The sequence below is a fragment of the Plecotus auritus genome (genome assembly GCF_963455305.1).
Source record: "Plecotus auritus genome assembly, chromosome: 4".
Classification (NCBI taxonomy): domain Eukaryota; kingdom Metazoa; phylum Chordata; class Mammalia; order Chiroptera; family Vespertilionidae; genus Plecotus; species Plecotus auritus.
This window is the reverse complement of record NC_137775.1, coordinates 62,930,869-62,943,514: the sequence shown is the minus strand read 5'-3', so window position 1 is coordinate 62,943,514 and position 12,646 is coordinate 62,930,869. Positions and strand designations below refer to the sequence as shown.

The window sequence follows — 12,646 nt, the reverse complement described above, 5'->3', positions numbered from 1 at the left end:
GTACGATCAAGTGTCAAGATCCTATTTTCCAATGTGTTTATCTAGTTGATCTATCAGTGTTTATTGAAAAGGCCCTCTTTTCCCTCACTGAATTGTTGTAAATTAGGTGATCCTGTGTGTGATGTGTGGTTTTAGATTCTTCTCTGTTCTGTAGTTCTTTTTGTTTGTCTTCATTACTAATACAGTACTGTCTTATTTATTGCAATAAGTCTTTAGATCTGTCAGAAAGTCTTCCAACTTCGCTCTCTTTCATATCTGTGCCAATCTTCCAACTTTGTTATTCTTAAAGGCTATTTTTAGCTATTCTGGGCCTTTTGGATTTCTATATAGGTATTAGTATCTATTGGACTACATTTTTTTAAAATGGGATTTTGATTGAGATCTAATGGGAAAAACTCAGATCTTAACAGATAAATTTTCTAGTCTACTGACGCATTCATTTAAGTGGTCTTTAAAATATTGAGAGCACTGTTTTTCTGAATAGAGATTTTGCTTATCTTTTGCTAGAGTTATTCCTAAATATTTGATATTTTTTAATACTAAAATAAATGGGATCTTTAAAAATTTGTATCCTTTAATTATTTGTTGCTGGTATATAAAAAACACAACTGATTTTTAATTATTCATCTTAGATACAGTGACATTGCTAAATTCACTGAATAATTTTAATATTTTCTTATGGATTCTTGTTTGAAAAGCATATAACATTTTTTTCCTTCCAAATCTTTTAACTTTCTTTTCTTTGCTGTAGTGCACTTAACACCTTCAGTATAATGATGAATGGAAGGCATGACAGGTGGCATTGTCTCATTCCATATTTTATTTATTTTTTTAATATATTTTTATTGATTTCAGAGAGAAAGGGAGAGAGAGCGAGATAGAAACATCAATGATGAGAGAGAATCATTGATCGGCTGCCTCCTGCATGCCTCACACCGGGGATCAAGCCTGGGCAACCCAGGCATGTGCCCTGACCCTGATTGAACCATTGACCTCCTGGTTCATAGGCCAACGCTCAACCACTGAGCCTTGCCAGTCAGATTCATTCCATATTTTAGGGGGCTGCTTTCAATGTTACCCTTGTATGATAATTACTGTAGATTTTTGTAGCTACTCTTTACCTAGTATCAAATCAGTGGGTTTTGCTTTACACCTGGATTATCATTAGTTTTTTGTAAGTGACTGGGTGTTGATTATATATACACACACACACACACACACACACACACACACACACACACACTAGAGGCCCAGTGCACGAAATTTGTGCACTGCCGGGGGGTGTCCCTCAGCCCAACCTGCATCCTCTCCAATCTGGGATCCCTCAGGGGATGTCCGACTGCCTAAACAGTTTAGGCAGTCGGACATCCCTTTCACAATCCAGGACTGCTGGCTTCCAACTGCTCACCTGCCTGCCTGATTGCCCCTAACTGCTTCTGCCTGCCAGCTTGATCACTCCCTAACCACTCCCCTGCCAGCCTGATTGACGCCTAACTGCTCCCCTGCCAGCCCGATTGTCCCCAACTGCTCTCCCCTGACAACCCGGTCACCCCCAAATGCCCTCCCTGCATATTCCCTCTTTATTAGATAGGGTTTTTTCTTTAACATATTGGACAGCCCTAAATGGTTTGGCTAGGTGGATGGAGCATTGGCCTGCAGACTCAAGGGTCCCAGGTTCGATTCCGGTCAAGGGCATGTACCTTGGCTGGGGACACATGCCCAGTGGGGAGTGTGCAGGAGGCAGCTGATTGGTGTTTCTCTCTCATAGATGTTTCTAGCTCTCTAACCCTTCCCCTTCCTCTCTGTAAAAAATCAATAAAATATATATTTTTAAAAAAGAAACATTTAAGATTCCTCCATATCTGTCTGGCTGGTGTGACTCAGTGGTTGAGACCCCAGGCTGCCCCCGCTGGGAGGGGATCGCGCCGTGGAGGTGCACGCCCCTGCCAGGCTGAGACCCCAGGCTGCTGCCGCTGGGAGGGGATCGCGCCGTGGGGTTGTGGTGCCCCTGCCAGGCTGAGACCCCAGCCCAGGCTGCCGGCACTGGCAGGGGATCGGCCGTGGGGGAGCGGAGAGACCCCAGCCCAGGCTGCCGGCACTGGCAGGGGATCGGCCGTGGGGGAGCGGAGAGACCCCAGCCCAGGCTGCCGGCACTGGCAGGGGATCGGCCGTGGGGGAGCGGAGAGACCCCAGCCCAGGCTGCTGCCGCTGGCAGGGGATCGTGCTGTGGGAAGTGAATTTGTTTTTGTTCTTTATAAAGGGTCAGGAGGGCCTCTGGGCAGCATTCCGCCAGGCTGCTTACTCTGCAGGCTGTCAGCGGCAGCCCTCCTTGAGACTGGGGGACTCCGGAGGGGCTGAGAGGACTGGACACCGCCATCTTGTGGCTATGGGTGCCACCATTTTGTTGTGGTGTGATGGTTAATTTGCACAGTACTCTTTTATTAGATAGGATATCTTTATTGATTTCAGAGAGGAAGGGAAAGGGAGAGAGAGACAGAAACATCAATGATGAGAGAAAATCATTGATTGGCTGTCTCCTGTATGCCCTCTACTGCAGATCAATCCCACAACCTGGGCATGTGCCCTGACCAGGAATTGAACCAGTGACCTTCTTCTCGTTCATACGTCGACGCTCAAACACTGAGCCATGAGCCATGCTGGCCGGGCATGGGTGCTTATTTTTTATTAAACTCTTCTGTGTTTATTGAGTTGGTCATATTTTTTCTTCTCTTTTCTGTTATGACAAATTGATTTACAAATGTTAAGCAAACTTTGCATTTTGGAACATATACAACTCAGTCATAATTTGCTATCCTTTTGTATATCAATTGCAAATATTTTGTTTAGAATTTTTGCATCTATTATGATAGGAATGGAATATTGATATTCATAGAATAGAAAATATGTTGTTAAGGCTCTTGTTCAGAAACCCTTAAAGTAAATTGCAGGCTATTTTTAAGGTAAAATATTTGTTAAAAAGTAGAGGTCTGTGAAAAGTGGTGAATTAGTTTCTTTTTATTAGTAAGATTTTATGGCATATATATGTTTTTATAATTTTTTACTTATTTATTTACTTGCTTTCTGGTAAAGACCAGAAGAATTTAAATTTAAAATGGTGCCTGATGGTAAAACCCTAATTAACTACTTAATAGGATAGCCATGTTGCAAGTTTATAAAATTGACTTGCTAAAAAGCAAATTGTCAACAACTGGCCTAAAGTTTTTAGTTTCTCTCTTTGTTTTTAAGAGCAAAATGCGAATATAATTTGTAGCATGTTCTAGTATTTATGTTTAATTTTGTCATTATAAAATATTCTTGCATTTTAATGATAATAACAAAAAACATTTCAGAACCTAAAGAAGATCAAGAACCAAAGGTTCCAGAAAGTAACCAAAAACAATGGCAATCTAAGAAAAAGTCACAATATGTAAACCAGAATCCTGATGCATCTTCAAATCAATGGCAGATTCCAGAGATAACCCGAAAAGTTGATACAGAGGTAACACTTTCCTTTCCCCTGTGTAACATGGCCATTGTTGAAAATGTGATGACCATGTTAAATGTTTTCTTATTTTATTAACTCCTATGCACCACATTTAGTAGAATAGTTTACTTAAAGGATGTTTTTATTATTCACAAAGTAATTAGTAGGTTCAGTAAAAGTATATGTCAAGATGAACTCTTCTATTTTTGGTAGTGTTTCTAGATTGCTGGTAGGCTAGTGCAGGATTAGCAAACTAGTCTATGAGTCAAAGCTGTTTCTCAGCCTGTGTGTGTAATTAATGATTTATTGGAACATTGCCACACCCACTCATTTACTTACTATCTATGGCTACTTTGAAACTATAACAGCAGAGTTGAATAGTCTACCATAGAGATCATCTGGTCAATAAAGCCTAAAATGTTTATGGCCTTGCCCTTTATAGAAAACAATATGTTGCTCCTTGCACTTGTGCAATGCAAAAGCACTTGACAGTTTACTGTTGTCATCCTCATGGATGAAATAGAAAATAGAGACTAGACAATGTATATGAATTTATAACAGTGGCTAGGGGTCATTTCAGAAGGAATGATGTGGTAGACTGCTTGAGAGCCATACCTATTTTAGTCCATGGTCACACTCACCATTTCTTATCTGTTATAGTCTTACTCAGTGGTTCTCAAATATTTTGGTCTTAGGACCCCCCTTTTACTCTCTTAATTATTGAGACACCTAGAGAGCTTTTGTTTACATTGGTTATATTTAGCTGTATTTACTGTATTAGAATGTAAAACCAAGGATTTAAAAAATATTAATTTATTAAAAATAACAATATACCCATTACATGTGAATACAGGTACACATTTATGAAAAATAAGTTTTGTTTTGCTTTATTGCAGTATAAATGACATATAATATTATATTAGTCTCAGGTGTACAATATAACGATTCAATATTTGTATATATCATGACATGATCACCACAATAAATCTAGTTAGCATCTGTCACCATACATAGCTACAAAAATTTTTTGTCTCGTGATGAGAATTTTAAGATCTACTCACTTAAACAACTTTCACATATGCAGTACAGTATTATTAACTATAGTCACCATGCTGTCCATTATATCACAGAACTTAATTATTTTATAATGGAAGTTTGTACCTTTTGACCCTAACCCTAACCCTTTTTTACCATGGTTTACCATGGTTACCCTCCCACCCTACCCCCCACCTCTGGCAGACACCAATCTGTAACTTTTTTAAGTTAAGATTTTTACATATAAGTGATACTATCTAGTATTGTCTTTCTTTGATATATTTCACTTAGCATAATGTTCTTAGGTCCATCCATGTTGTAAGAAATGGCAAGATTTTATTCTTTAAGCTGAATAATATTTTGTTGTGTATATTTATCACATTTTAAAAACTCATCCATCAGTGGATACTTATGTTGTTTCCATATCTTGGCTATTGTAAATAATGCTGCAATGAACATGAACATGAGGGTGCATATTAATTTTTTGGGTTAGTGTTTTCCTTTTCTTTAAATAAATACCCAGAAGTGGAATTGCTGGGTTATATGGAAGTTGTTTTTAATTTTTCTATATTCTTTTCCATAGTGGCTGCATCCATTTACATTCTCACTAACAGGGCACAAAGGTTCTCTTTTCTCCACATCCTTGCCAACACTTGTGTTTCCTGTCTTTTTGATAAAAGTTACTTAACAGGCGTGAAGTGATAATTCATTGTGGTTTTTATTTGCTTTTCCTTGGTGATTAGTGGTATTGAGCATCTTTTCATATGTTTGTTGGGCATCTGTATATCCTCTTTGGAAAAATGTTTGTTCAGATCTTTTGCCCATTTTTTTAAACCAGATTGTGTGTGTTTTTCCTTGTTTGTTTTGTTTGTTTGTTTTTTGTTTTCTTTGCTATTGAGTTATGAGTTCTTTATGTATTTTGGATATTAACCCCTTGCCAATATATGATTTGCAAATATTTTTCCCATTCTTTAGGTTGCCTTTTCATTTTGTTGCTGGTTTTCTTTGCTGTGCAGAAGCTTTTTAGTTTGAAGTAGTCTCACTTGTTTATTTTTGTTTCTGTTGTCTTTGCTTATGTTGTTAGATCCAAAAAATCATAACCAACACTCATTCATCTATGTTTTCTTCTAGGAGTTTTGTGGTTTCAGATCCTACATGCAAGTCTTCAGTCCATTTGAGTTAATTTTTATGTATGGTGCATGATAATGGTCTAGTTTCATTTTTTTTTTCATGTGGCTATCCAGATTTCCCAGTACCATTTATTGAAGACTGTCCTTTCCTTATTGAACAATCTTGGCTCCTTTGTTAAATTAATTGATCATATATTATGAGTTTATTTCTATACTCGCTGTTGTGTTTCAGTGATCGGTGTATCTGTTTTTACACCAATGCCATACTGTTTTGATTACTATAATATAGTTTGAGATCATGGTTGTAATACCTCCAGCTTTGTTCTCTCTCAAAATTGTTTTAGCCATTTGGGGTCTTTTGTAGTTCCATACAAATTTTAGTATTCGTCTATTTCTGTGAAAAATGTCATTGGAAGTTTGATAGGGATTACACTGAATGTGTAGATTGCTTTGGTTATTATGGACATTTTAACAATATATATCTTAATTTATTTTTATTGATTTCATAGAGGAAGGGAGAGGGAGAGAGAGATAGAAACATCAGTAATGAAAGAGAATCATTGATCGGCTGCCTCCTGCACACTCCCTACTGGGGATCGAGCCTACAACCCGGGCATGTGTCCTGACTGAGAATTAAACCTTGACCTCCTGGTTCATAGGTCGATGCTCAACCACTGAGAGCCACACCAGCTGGGCAACAATACTATTTTTTAAGGTGATCTATATGCATGGACCATCTTTCCATTTATTTGTGTCTTTTTCAGTTTTTTCATTAGTTTCTACAGTTTTCAGTTTATAGGTGTTTTTTTACCACCTTGGTTAAATTTATTTCTAGCGATTTTATTTTTGATGCAATTATAAATGATTGCTTTATTAATTTTTTTCTGATTGGTCGTTATTAATGTGTAGAAATGCAATAGATTTTTGTATATAGATTATGTATCTTGAAACTTTACTGAATTTGTTAATTCTAATAGTCTTTTGGTAGAGTCTTTAGGGTTTTCTATATTTAATATCATGTCATTTTCAAATAGTGACAGTTTTACTTTTTCCTTTCTGATTTGATGCACTTTATTTCTTGCCTAATTGCTCTGGCTAGGACTTCCAATCTATAAATATTTTTTATTTATTGATTTTTAGAGAGGAAGGGAGAAAGAGAGAGGCAGGGAGCATGGGGGGGGGCATCTATTTGTTGTTACACTTATTTTTGCTTAATCCTCACCCAAGGATATGTTTTTGTTTTTATTGATTTTAGAGAGAGAAAAAAAAAATCTATGTGAGAGAGAAATATTGATTGGCTGCCTCCCATGTGCACCCTGATCAGGGATTGAACCCACAACCTCTAGTTTGGTAAAGGAACTCAAAACCATTTATTTGTCATTAGGGAAATAAAAATTAAAATCATAATAATGAGATACCACTGTATATCCACTAAGATGGCTATAATTAAAAAGAGACAGTGACAAGTGTTGATGAAGATGTGGAACCCTCATATACTGCTGGTGATAATATAAAATGGTATAGTTACTTGGAAAATGGTATGGCAGTTCCTCAAAAGGAACATAAAGTTATCATATGATCCAACAGTACTACTCCTAGGTATATACTTAAGAAAACTGAAAATATATAATCACAGAAAAACTTGTACATGAATGTTCATAGCAGCTTTAGTCATAATTACCAAAAAATGGAAATAACCCAAATATCCATGAACTAGAGAGTGGTAAACAAAGTGTGGTATTCTAATTTTGTTAATTTTTTATTATCTATCTATATAATAGAGGAATATGCAAATTAGCCAGGGCGCTGTAACATCATGACTGAACAGCAGGGACCTGAGGCTGCATGGCGCCTGGCCAGGGCGAGGGACCTCAGGCCGCGCCCTCCACCCCACGGGGCTTGACGGGGGACCTCAGTCCGCACCCCTCACCCAGCAGGGCTTAATGGAGGACCTTGGGCCGTGCCCCTCACCTAGTGGGCTTGACAAGGGACCTCAGGCTGCAACCCCTGCCCTGGCGCCAGGCCAGGAGACCTCAGGCCCCCCCACAACCCCGGCACCGGGCCTGGGGACCTCAGGCCACACCCCTCGCCTGGCGGGTCTTGACAGGGGACCTCAGGCCACAGCCCCCTCCCCAGCATCAGGTTGGGGGACCTGAGGCTGCACTCCCTGCCTGCAGGGGCATGACGAGGGTGGGGCCAGCCAGGTCTGGGTCTCACCCAATGGGGGTGGGGCCAGCCGGGTCTGGGTCTCCTGCATTTTCGAAGCGTGTGTGGGTGGTGGGCGGGGACTTGACTCTAGGTCCCTCGGCACGCCCCAGACTCTGACAGGAGGGAGATTTTCATATACATTTTACTAATTTTCTTTCATCTCTGACACTTCTATTATAGAGAAAGGGCAAATAGCAATATTAAAGTATTTCCTCTAATTAATTCCCTTTTAATGTGCACGAATTTCGTGCACCAGGCCACTAGTTCAATAATAAAGAAATAATGAAGTACTGAAAAATGCTATAACATTGATGAACCTTGAAAATATGCTAAGTGAAAGAAGCCTTATATTATGTGATCCCATTTATGAGAAATGTTCAGAATCGGCAAATCTATAGAGATAGAAAGTAGGTTAGTAGATTGGACATTAAGACTAGGAGGTGTGGAGAATGGGTGTGAATGTAAATGGATACAGAGTTTCTTCTTAGGACACTAAAAATGGTATGTAATTAATAGTGGTGATGATTGCACTCTCTTGTGAATATATTAAAAATCATTGAACCGCCCCAGCCAGGTGGCTCAGTTGGTTGAGCATCGTCCCGTACACCAAAGAGGTTGCAGGTTTGATTACTTGTCAGGGCACATACCTAGGTTGCAGGTTCAATCCCTGGTCAGGATGCATGTGCGAGGCAACCAATCGATGTTTCTCTTTTTCTCCCTTCTTCTCTCTCTAAAATCAATAAATATGTCTTCGGTGGAGATTTAGAATAACACACAAAAAAAACCACTGAACCACATAGGAAAAAAGAAAAAGAAAATAGGCAATTTACCTGAGAGCTACAAAGTCCTTGTTGCTATGTCCATGTCATTTCTTCTATTGTCTTGCCCTTTTGAAGCTCTGCCTTCTGGAATACCATCTTGTTCCTTGCTAATTGCTGTCATCTCTGAACATCCTGGGGATTCCCCATCATTCCTTAAACATATTAGGCTGTGGATCACTTTTATTTACTTCAAACCAACAACTGTCATCTTTTTTTGTTTGTTTGTTTGTTTCTATACTTTATATGTCACTAGTCCTACAGCTGGCTTTCAAATTCATAACTTCTTCCTCCTTCATGACCACTGTCTTAATTTTAATTAGCTACCCATTCCTATATCCTTAGTTCTGATCTCCAAAATCTCATATGCAAACATCCCACTCTATGACTATAATATTTACATTCTCCTTTCCACTACCATTAGTTTCTCACTACCACCCTGACCACTAATTCAAATATATATTTTAGAAAATCTTAAATGAAATGGAAAATTTATCCAAGAAAAGAGATACAGTGGCCTTGCTAGCTATTTTCAAACTTAAAGGACAGAAAGTAGAAGAGATTTATGCATTGTGGCTCTCAAGAGCATACTGTGAACTAGTAGGTTAAAAATTATAATAGAGAAGCTGACTTAATTTAAACATCTGTGAAGGCTTCCTAATAACTATAACTCTGTCCCCAAATTGAAGTGAACCTCTTTAGACAGTAGTGAGTACACAGTTAATAATGTTCAAGCAAAATGTGATTCTCTATTTGGTTGAGATGCTGTTGAACAGGGGTTGGCAAACTTCTGTAAAAGGTTAGTAGGCTTTGTAGACCAGAATGGTCACTGTTATAATTACAAGTCTGCCTCTATAGCATGAAAACAACCTTAGACAATATGTAAACAAGTGGACATACCTGTGTTCCAATAAAACTTTATTTACAAAAACAGGCAGCTGGCCAGATTCAGCCTGCAGGTTGTAATTTGCCCATCTCTGCTGTAGAGGATGGTCATTTATCATTGCTTTGGGATTTATAGGAAATAAATACATGTCTCTTATGAGGGAGAAGGTAAGTGTTTGCTATTTCAGATTTTGATAAATAATTACTATTTGGCCATTTTGCCCCGAGACATAAAGTGGGGAGTGTGATTTTATTGATTAGAGAAAGAGTAGTTTTTAGGAGAATGGCAGGGTACTTATTTAGATTATAAAATTTCAATACTGGTTACAATACACCTGATGGTAGAGGATATTAGATCCTCTTTTGTTAAACAATATTGTGTACCTTACCTTGACTTTTAATATCTTAGAGCAAAATATAACAGGCTTCAGAATTTAGAGTGGAAAACACCGTATTAAAAAGTTATTGAAAGTCTGTAATACATATGTCTACCTATTTTAGCATGCTTTTTATATGATTTTATTTTATTTTAGAAGTGTTTTTTTTTTCTTTTGGTTTAACAGAGACAAACCACTTTTGAGCAACCTGCTTCTTTAGTTTCAAAGCAGTCACCGCCAATATCAGTACCAAAATGGACTGACCGAAAATCTGTTTGTAAGACACCCAGTAGCAGGGCCCTGGAGGATTATATGAACTGGTAATTACTTTTGACTCTTAGCTTGGTATAGTAGAAATAACATGGGCTTTGGGGCCAGATAGATCTGGAGTTGCTGTCTTACTTTAAGACTTTTAAAATTCATATTATTTTTCTCAGCATCATTTTTTTTTCACCTGTAAAAGGGGAGGTGAAGGTGTCTATAATATATTTTTAAGGATTGTTGTGAAGGTCTCTGTCATATTGTAGTCTGTACCTGCAACCTATAACTACTCTAAGTATGCAAAACTTGATAATCATGCATTGCCACATGGATACTTCTCTAATTGAGAGAGATATTTAAAGGCCACATTCTTAGAGTGGATAAAGGGTGGATACTTTATAGCAAAGGAGGTGTTAATTTGGAATGTGATAGTTTCTGAGAGGGGTTGGTTTTACAGGTCAAATGGTTCTGGGAGTGTTCAAAGGTATAAGACTTGAGTGGATAGGAATGAGGGACGAGTAAAGAAATGGGATGGTCATTGCTGATAGGAAACTTGGGGATATTACAAAAGCAAATTAATGGCATTCAAAGAAAGGAAATAAAGTGATGTGACACATCATATTCTTAAATTAGTGGCTATACTAGTATTTTTAATGTCTTATTACAGGATAACTTAATGATATCTTTTGCTTTTCATGTGCATAATATCATCTTTGATGTTAATTAGAACTGGCCTTTAGAGTACTTACAACCTAGTCTCCTACCTATTTAATACAATTCTGCTATATATTACCTCATTTTATTATACTAAGTATATTTTAAAGAATGATTGCTAACTATGATAGTGATGTAGTTATTTCTTGTGAAATTAGATGATTTCTTTTTAACTTTTTAAAAAAATTTTTAATAAATCTTTATTGTTCAGATTATTACAGTTGTTCCTCTTTTTTCCGCCTATAGCTCCCCTCCACCCGGTTCCCACCCCACCCTCTGCCCTTACCTTCCCCCGCACTGTCCTCATCCATAGGTGTACGATTTTTGTCCAGTCTCTTCCCGCACCCCCACACCCCTTTCCCCTGAGAATTGTCAGTCCACTCCCTTTCTATGCCCCTGATTCTATTATATTCACCAGTTTATTCTGTTCATCAGATTTTTTTATTCACTTGATTTTTAGATTCACTTATTGATAGATATGTATTTGTTGTTCATAATTTTTATCTTTACCTTTTTCTTCTTCTTCCTCTTCGTAAAGAATACCTTTCAGCATTTCATATAATACTGGTTTTGTGGTGATGAACTCCTTTAGCTTGTTCTTATCTGTGAAGCTCTTTATCTGACCTTCATTTCTGAATGATAGCTTTGCTAGGTAGAGTAATCTTGGTTGTAGGTTCTTGCTATTCATCACTTTGAATATTTCTTGCCACTCCTGTCTGGCCTGCATAGTTTCTAATGAGAAATCAGCTGACAATCGTATGGGTGCTCCCCTTTAGGTAATTAACTGTTTTTCTCTTGCTGCTTTTAATATTCTCTCTTTGTCTTTTGCTCTTGGCATTTTAATTATGATGTGTCTTGGTGTGGTCCTCTTTGGATTCCTTTTGTTTGGGGTTCTGTGCGCTTCCTAAACTTGTAAGTCTATTTCTTTCACCAGGTGGGGGAAGTTTCCTGTCATTATTTCTTCAAATAGGTTTTCAGTATCTTGCTCTCTCTCTTCTTCTGGCACCCCCATAATTCTGATGTTGGTACGCTTGAAGTTGTCCCAGAGGTTCCTTACACTATCTTCATATTTTTGGATTCTTTTTTCTTTTTGCTTTCCCGGTTGAGTGTTTTTTTCTTCTTTGTATTTCAAATCTTTGACTTGATTCTTGTGTTCCTCTAGTCTGTTGTTAGGTCTCTGTATAATATTTTTTATTTCAGTCAGTGTATGTTTAATTTCTAGTTGGTCCTTTTTCATATCCTCGAGGGTCTCGCTAAATTTATCGGCCTTTTCTGGGAAATTCTTGAAAAACCTTATAACTGTGGTTTTGAACTCTATATCCAGTCTTTTGCTTTCCTCCATTTCTGTCGTTTGTGATCTGTTTCTTTGTCTCCGCATTTTGGCTGCTTCCCTGAGTTGGTAGAGTAGCTTTGTGTGCCAGGTGTCCTATATGGCCCAGTGGCTCAGCCTCCCCAGTTACCTGAGGTGGACACTCTTGGTGCACCCCTTTGTGGACTGTGTAGAGCCTTGTTGTAGTTAAGTCTTGATTGTTGTTGGTATCACTTGGAGGAATTGACCTCCAGGCCAATTGGCTGTGAGGATCAGTTGTGTCTATGATGGGAGAACTTCTGTGCTAGAGACAGCCTTTTGAGACAAGACTTGCAAAATTGCAAAAGCCTCTGTGCTCAGCTTGGATGGCGTGGAGTCTCAGGGCTGAGCAGACAGCCTTGGCTTCCCGTCAGCCCTGCCCTATG

The 12,646-nt window shown here is 38.2% G+C and overlaps 1 protein-coding gene across 1 annotated transcript in view; it reads left to right on the top strand.

Annotated features, from left to right (window-relative positions):
• Positions 1 to 12,646, top strand: part of TTK (TTK protein kinase) — a 46,783-nt gene that overhangs the window by 16,594 nt on the left and 17,543 nt on the right. Inside the window, exons 11-12 of the mRNA XM_080663789.1 lie at positions 3,351 to 3,499; positions 10,124 to 10,257. Coding sequence (XP_080519915.1) covers positions 3,351 to 3,499; positions 10,124 to 10,257 — 283 coding nt within the window. The remainder of the gene's footprint in view (positions 1 to 3,350; positions 3,500 to 10,123; positions 10,258 to 12,646) is intronic.